Below are 7,500 nucleotides of genomic sequence, written 5' to 3'. Positions count from 1 at the left end.
CCTCTTATTTCATGTCAATAACGTAATGGAGATTTTGTGTTTCTATATTACATGGAAACTATGTAAACAAGATTTTAGGAGAAATTCTTGGTTTTTCTCCGTCTCCTCCTCCTCCCTTCATCATCTACTTCCTCTTCTTCCTCTTCTTCCTCCTCCTCCTTCTCCTCTTCCTCCTCCTCCTCCTCCTCCTCCTCCGTGTTGAAAGCTACAAGTCACGAGGTGTGTTCAAGGGAGATAGCGAACGCCGTCCGAAGATAACGCCTTGGAAATTCCTCCGACCTAATGTCAGCGCTCATCTCGTGGTACGGGAAATGGGAGACATGCAGGAAGGTGTAATGGGAATGAATTGGTGGTTATTTCTGTTACGGGGAATTACACGGACATGCTCTCACGCGTACACACGCACTTACACACGCTACTATCACACGCACGCACGCGCTCACACTTACATCATTTTACATATTCATTTTGCAGGAAACAATGACATTCGTGTCTCAAACGTTCAGACATTGTTGACGTAAGCTGTGATGGCAGATGACTCATAAAGGAATGTATATTTGTATGCGATTCTGGTTATTTAGGATTCATAATTTGTTAATTTAGTTTAATGTATTATTTTTCTGGTCTGTGTTTCTTTGCTGTCTCTTCTCCGCAGTTATCCCATGTAAGCATTTGTTAATATCGAGTTTTTTTTGTGTGTTTTTTAGGTTTCTCGTGATATCATTCGAAAACCGTTGCTCCTTTTCCGTTCTCATTATGTCATGCTTGAACCAGATTGATAGTTATGTGCGGGTAGATTATATTTGAAGATATCGTTGTTCTGAGTAACACATATTTACTCTTCGAATATACTTTTATTTCCTTTAGTTTGTCATGTGTTCTTAATGTATCTTCGTCACGTATATTTCACTACTTATTATTTGTCCTTCTTCTGTGAAAAATGGTAGAATTTACGTTCAATGATGCTTTTAAGTCTATGATTTAAGTGTTCAGTAAATCACATGGTTATTAGGGTAAATGCGTTTTCAGAGTATGCTTTAAGTCTTCACTAAATTACTTGACTACATAGGTACATTACACGCAGGGGCGTCCTAATAACAGAAATTGAAGCAATTACTACTTTAAAGGTGAAATTAAGGAAGAAAAGTCAAGAAACCAGGTAAAGAAACGGAAAGAAAACAAAGACTCAGGTCATGGAAAGAAAACCTGCAGTTTGCAACGATTCTGAATTATCTGATGAAGTTGATGTCCAACCTCTTAACCAAACAGACTCATCAGAACCGTCTGAGTGAGTAAGTAGATGTGGGCACTGAGCAAGTAGTCCAGCAACCTAATATTTTTGCAGACAAACAGCCAGAAGATTTTGTTTTGATAGAGCTTACACTAGAAGGATACGGTCAGGTCAGAAGAAATTCTGATACCACTAACCATGTAAGGTGGTGCAACCTGTAGCATGGACGAATCGTCGGCGTCTAAGCCGGCAACCCCAGCCCTGCGGGATTAAAAACAAGACCATGCTAAAGGCCACTCAGGCATGGCTTTGAGGGACAGCGGCATTGCCATTCAACCTACTCAGAGCGGAGGAATCGTGCAGTGGCGGTCAACGTTTGGGGAAGGATTTTCGGCAAGGCTGGGGAAAATTATTTTTCTTCAAGGCTGGCGATACCGACCAAAGCTGGTAACTGCTGTTATGAAGAAGGGAACCGGCCATGTTGCTGTGTTATATATAGTGTGAACAACAAGCAATCTTCTACAAACGACGTTGAGGGGGCTCACGGTGAACCAAGTCGGGATACCTCGTCCGGTAAACGCAGTCTGTCACGGAACTACGTAGATCGTCATCCTGCAACTGATTTGGGACGCCGCGAGGAGTCGAATGCAGAATCACCAGTCCAACACACGTCGTCAAGGGTCGCATCGACCATGGCACTACAGATGATGACACGAGGAGGATGGTCGAAAGGTTCAAGTGTTCACTACGTGGCCAAGGTTTTAGGTGTTCATGAGGATAGTTTCATTCAAAGTTTCGTAGTATGAAGTCAACTAGCAAGGACATGTCTGTATTCCCATCGACTGTAGATGAAAGGGTTGTAGATGGTAGCAGAATCAAAGGTGTTATACAAACCCTTGAGACGCCAGCAACTAAAAGGCTTGCTGGTTTGATCACGTTCACTCGCTCACTCTCTAATAAATTTAACATTTGTTGAATTTATTATTTAGCTTATGATTTGAAGTGTGTTATTTAAAGCCACAACAAGTTCATTTGGCTCTAAATTTATCATTATAATTGCCAGTAGCCGTTTATTATGTTTATGCTGTTTTTTTTTTTTGTTTTGTTTTTTGCAGCCAGAGAGATGGAGAGAAAAGAAAGAGAATGAGAAAGAGACCGAGCTCAAATTATTTTATAATGGCTAAAATAATTTTTTTTCTATGATCTGGTGTTATTATTGCATAAAATAAAGTAATATATTAGTATTCCAGGGTTTTATGTCTATTTGGTGGTGTATGAACCACGGTCCATGTATTATGTATTATTTTTCAATATGAAGAAAAGGAAAATCTCGTGTCAAAACCACTGCATAATGTGTCGAAATGCCACACGTTTCTTGCATGTAAATTGGTTTTATATCCGACTTATTTCCGTTTTTGTATGACTATTTTCCCTCTAGTATTACGGCATATAACTCCTGTAGCCAACTCTTACCTACTAGCTGGAAATAACCCGAAGCATGAAAGTGGGAAAGGGTTGGTGGAATTACTGCTTTTCTGTTATTTATTGACGTTGGTTAAAGCAGTAAAAGGGTTTGGTGTCTCAATTTTCGGCGTGCTCTGTGTCATCGGCAGTATTATTAGTTGAGATGGAAGGGATATCTTCTGCTACCTTAGCTTGATTTTCTTCACTTCAAGTCACCACTTATATATATTTTTTTTACCGAAAGTTGTGGTTATAAGAGGAAGCATTGTAACGTTTCTTTGTTTACAATGTGTGTGTGTTGATGTATACACATACACGTATTCAAAGGGAAAGGGATGCACCCTTTTTCCTGTTTCTGCGCTTGTGAGGATCCTGATGTACCTAGTTTTAATGTGACGTCACATGTATTATCTTGGATGACGTCACAACCGGTGTTTTTGTCTGCGTTTTTCTGAGGTATTGAGCTGGGACGTCTCCTTTAGGGTTACGTTTTGTCTTTTTATTGTTTTATTTAATATTTTTCTTCGTCTTTCCCATCCTTAGTCTTGTTTTTTTGCACATCCCTCCTACTAGACTGTTAGTTTGCCTTTCACGTCTCTTTGTTAATTTTCCCTTACCTTCCACTCTTATTACCGCATCCAGTATCCCCGCATACAGTGAGCCTGTCCTCCCCCAGGTACGCCGACAAGAAACTGAGGTATTATCGGCTGAGAAAGGAACTGCTCGAGCAAGATGAGGAGGTGACGCGGCTGCACCAGACGAAGACGAGGCACCTGCTGCTGGTGAGATCTTTGTTTGTGGCTACTTTGTTTAAGTGATTCTGTTCGTGTTTACTTTGGACTAAGAATGCTTGTGTTGTTGTTGTGTCCATTGTCTGTGTTGTTGTTGTGTTCATTGTCTGGGCGATTGCGCAAGTAGGGAGAGGCAGTGTTTGTTTTCGGGAGAGGAAAGGTTTGGGTCTGTTTATATTTGACAGACAGACATAGATTGACAGATTGATAGATAGACAGTGCACACAGATAGATAGGTAGATAAATAGATAGACCACACACAGTTAGAGATTCAGGTAAATAGTTAGACAGACAGATAGATAGACTGATAAAGAGGGAGGGATAGAGAGCGAGAGATCAGGATAATAGATAGTAGATAGATGGATAGTAGGTATGGAAAGGATGGTAGGGAATCATTGGATATGAACGGAAAGTAAAGAGTCAGAAAATAAAACATCTTTACCTATGCCTGTGGTCATTGAGGAACTGAACGCTTCTCTCGAATGACGGTGCTAACTACCTTGTCTCGTTATTCCACACCACTTCGTCGATTTTCCATATTAGTTTGTGCAAAGAGTAACTACTTTTTTTCTGACTGTATATTTTATCGATGGTGGATCACCCCGCTTTTCCGTCACACTTTACACTACACAAGTATTAGTCAGCTGAGTGCGATGTCGAAAGTAAAGAATTCTTTGAGGAGTTCAGAGAGGAATCATGGTTATTTGAGGTTTGTGAGTGCGTTTGCAGACTTGCAATGTTGCATTCATCAGCTTCCTTGCTTATATTCATCCACGTCCTTACGTTAATTGGAATGGCTTCTTTGTATTTGATGTGTTTACTCTTTTCTCGTTTACCTGGTTGATGTAAATGTTAGTGTTGTGTTATTCTCAGAATTATTTTACTTATTCATTTGGCTGATATTCCTATGATTGCTGTTGATGATGGTAATGGATAAGGATAAGTCCGATATGCGAAGCTGAGCCTCGCCCGGGCTATGCCCATGAGGGAAGCCCGGCCTGTGTCGACTAATGTGGTGGTGCTGACTCGGTTGAGCTTAGTCCTTACCCACCGTGGTGCCCAGACACAGCAGTAACCTCCAGGCTACAATTGCAACTTCTCGCCCCGCCGAACCGCCAACCCTTGGATGAGAGGCCGACACTTTACCACTGCACTAGCCCGGAGGCTATGGTGATGGTGGTGATGATGATGATGATGATGATGATGATGATGATGGTATAGCATGTCTGTAAGCCATTAGACCAATAGCCCACGTAGGCTGTTTGCTACGTAGCTCTAAGGCAATTTAGAACCAACCCGTCTGCGAGGACTTAGGTGATTATATCTGACCTCGCCTTACCCTTAGTTCGCTTCCGAAGTCGACCTGACCAGGTCACCCTCGCAGGGGTATGCCCCCAAATCCCATGACGATAAAACCGAGCCGAAAATTACTTAAAGAGAAGTGTGCCTTGGTCGGTCGTACCTTCCTACGGCAGCCCCACAGAGAGGAAACGAGAACCTCCCCCTCGGCCAGCTGGTACTCAGACGCCACAGGCTATGAACCACTGGCACTCCTTGAAGTAAGCAACAGAGGTACCGAAGTCATTCTTCACAGAATGCGCCTAGGTTACCACTGTGCATGGCAGATTATCCCAACAATCGAACGCGATGAAAGGTGCTGCAAGCACTGCGGCGAGCCGAACGCCACACTAGTCCACTACCTAGAAAATTGTGACCATACACAATTCCTGAGACATGGACCGCCCACAACAGCCGCCGTGCTGGTAAAGAGGCTATGCGAAATGCTTACACCATGGCGGCAGGAGCGCCTGCTGGCAATCCCGCCGCCACGGTAAGCACCGAGTGTCAGAAAGCTCAATGAGACAGCCGTAAAAAGCTGACACAGCTGGGCCATATTTAGAAGGCCCGGGCGAAGCTAGAACTTCGCAAACCAAACCACAGGTCACCCTCCAGGGCTTTGCAGGCCGGACACGCGACACCGCGCTCAGCTCTTACAGCGTCTCGTGTATTCCCTTCACTATGTAGCACTTCCTTAATAAAGAGTCAAGCCGGTTAAACGACGATAATTAGCCATTGTTTAGAGGCATCTCCACAGCCTTTTACAGATGGTGATGATGACGAGGACGATGGTGATGGTGGCGGCGGTGTTGCGCACGTTACCGCCAAAAGTTATTAAAGCAGAAAAAATCGGTGCTTACAGTCCCGAGTACTTCATACGTGTGGCAGCGGTGCAACTTGCGGCTGCACTTCGTAACTTTAACCCAAGTACTGTTATTATATTCGCATAAAACATTGCAAAGAAAGATACCCTACCATTATTTTGAATAACACGTACTTGAGATAGTCGAGCTTACAAAATATGGTAGGTAAATGAACAGATAAATAAATAAGTAGATGGGTAAATAAATGAATTGATAAGAAAATAAATGAATAACAAAAAAAAAAAAAAAAATGAAAACAGTAATTTGGCATAAGAAATACAGTTTATTCAGTTTGGCATATAATCAGGATAGTTACGTTTTCCTGTACAGTGTTACCAATCCACTTTACAAGCAACGCACTAAACTGGACAAAAATTTGTACATCCTCTCTGTCACATATTTTGTTGTTTTTCCTTTACACCATTTAAACACACACACACACACACACACACACACACACGCACACGCACACGCACACGCACACGCACACGCACACGCACACGCACACGCACACGCACACGCACACGCACGCACGCACGCACGCACGCACGCACGCACCACAGATACATACACACAGACACACCTACATACACACACATACACATGCACACATACACATACACATATATACACACATACATATACATACATACATACACAAATAAATAATACTTAGATATATGTGTATATACACGGTTTGAATTGAGATTTGGTTTACTACACAATTGTGCCGACCGCAAACACAAGCCGGTTTGAGTGGCCATTTAATAAAATTAGGACAGAAGCAAGCAATGGGTTAGCCACATCCTCGGTAGTTTTATATGTTTTTAACTTGGACATCTGTTTATGACTGACTTTTAAAAAACTATATGATTTAATGGACCGTTATACCAAGTGGGCGGGTATTGAAAATGATTTACAGGCATTTGCATTTAAGGAAGTTTGTGACATTTAAACAAACAGAAACGAGCACAAGTAGTGGCAGCTGATTTTTGTAGTGGCAGTGCTTTATTCCCTCTGACGACCGCCTACTGTCTTGGGAAGATTCTGACGTCGGTTTCCCACAGTGGTGCGCTGAAGGACAGTCTTGTTGGCTTCATGAGAGCCGCCTTCATTGTTTATCCCCCTTGTGGAAGGGGCGGAAGAAATGGCCATGTATAAGAAGCGCCAGATGATCTAATAATTGTTAAGCTTATATATTCTTTGTTGCATGCACTGTTAATATGATTATTTAATTAGACATTTAATCAGATTATCCGCCTTTTTGTTGCCAAATATTTAAGTGTGATATTTACTGTCAACCAGGGTCGTCGTAAATGCGAATGTAAAGCTCACTTTATGAAACATTTTTATTTTTAGCACTTCACGAATATCGAGCTAAATGCTTTTGTTTTATGTAGATATATCACTTAAATAGTGATTATTTCAACACTATTTTTGTTTTATTTATATTATTTTACTTTGAGTTGGAGTGGCTATGGGTCGATACTTCAATAAAACGAAGGGGACGTTTGATCTCGTGCGTTGCGCCCACGACTCCCCCCAAAAGACCCCTGTAATTGCCCGCATCGGCATGCTTCGTGGGTCTCGGTCCTTGTTTCGGAACGTCAAAATCACAAGGCACTTCGGCGACGGCGCCTTTGCCCCGGGTGTCCTGTGCACGGACGGCGATCAGCTGCGTTAATTAGGCGTTCAAAATAGTTCCATTTTCAAATCCCTGGCTGTTTCTTCTTCTGCTGTTCGGTCTCCCTCCTGAAGCATTTGTTTCCGTTCTTCGCTGCACATGGCTGCTTGAACCAAGGTGTCGTTTAAG

The 7,500-nt window shown here is 42.4% G+C and overlaps 1 protein-coding gene across 3 annotated transcripts in view; it reads left to right on the top strand.

The window, feature by feature from the left end:
- LOC125035822 (beclin 1-associated autophagy-related key regulator-like) overlaps nt 1-7,500 on the top strand; it is a 42,538-nt gene that overhangs the window by 27,394 nt on the left and 7,644 nt on the right. For 2 of the 3 annotated variants that reach the window (XM_047628058.1, XM_047628059.1), the window contains exon 2: nt 3,372-3,477. The exons of the other annotated variant lie outside the window; for it this stretch is intronic. In XM_047628058.1, coding sequence (XP_047484014.1) covers nt 3,372-3,477 — 106 coding nt within the window. The remainder of the gene's footprint in view (nt 1-3,371; nt 3,478-7,500) is intronic. 3 annotated transcript variants of the gene reach the window in all.

Source organism: Penaeus chinensis, chromosome 20 (assembly GCF_019202785.1).
Source record: "Penaeus chinensis breed Huanghai No. 1 chromosome 20, ASM1920278v2, whole genome shotgun sequence".
Classification (NCBI taxonomy): Eukaryota; Metazoa; Arthropoda; class Malacostraca; order Decapoda; family Penaeidae; genus Penaeus; species Penaeus chinensis.
Note: the sequence above shows the minus strand (reverse complement) of the source record. Positions and strands in the feature narration are given on the sequence as shown.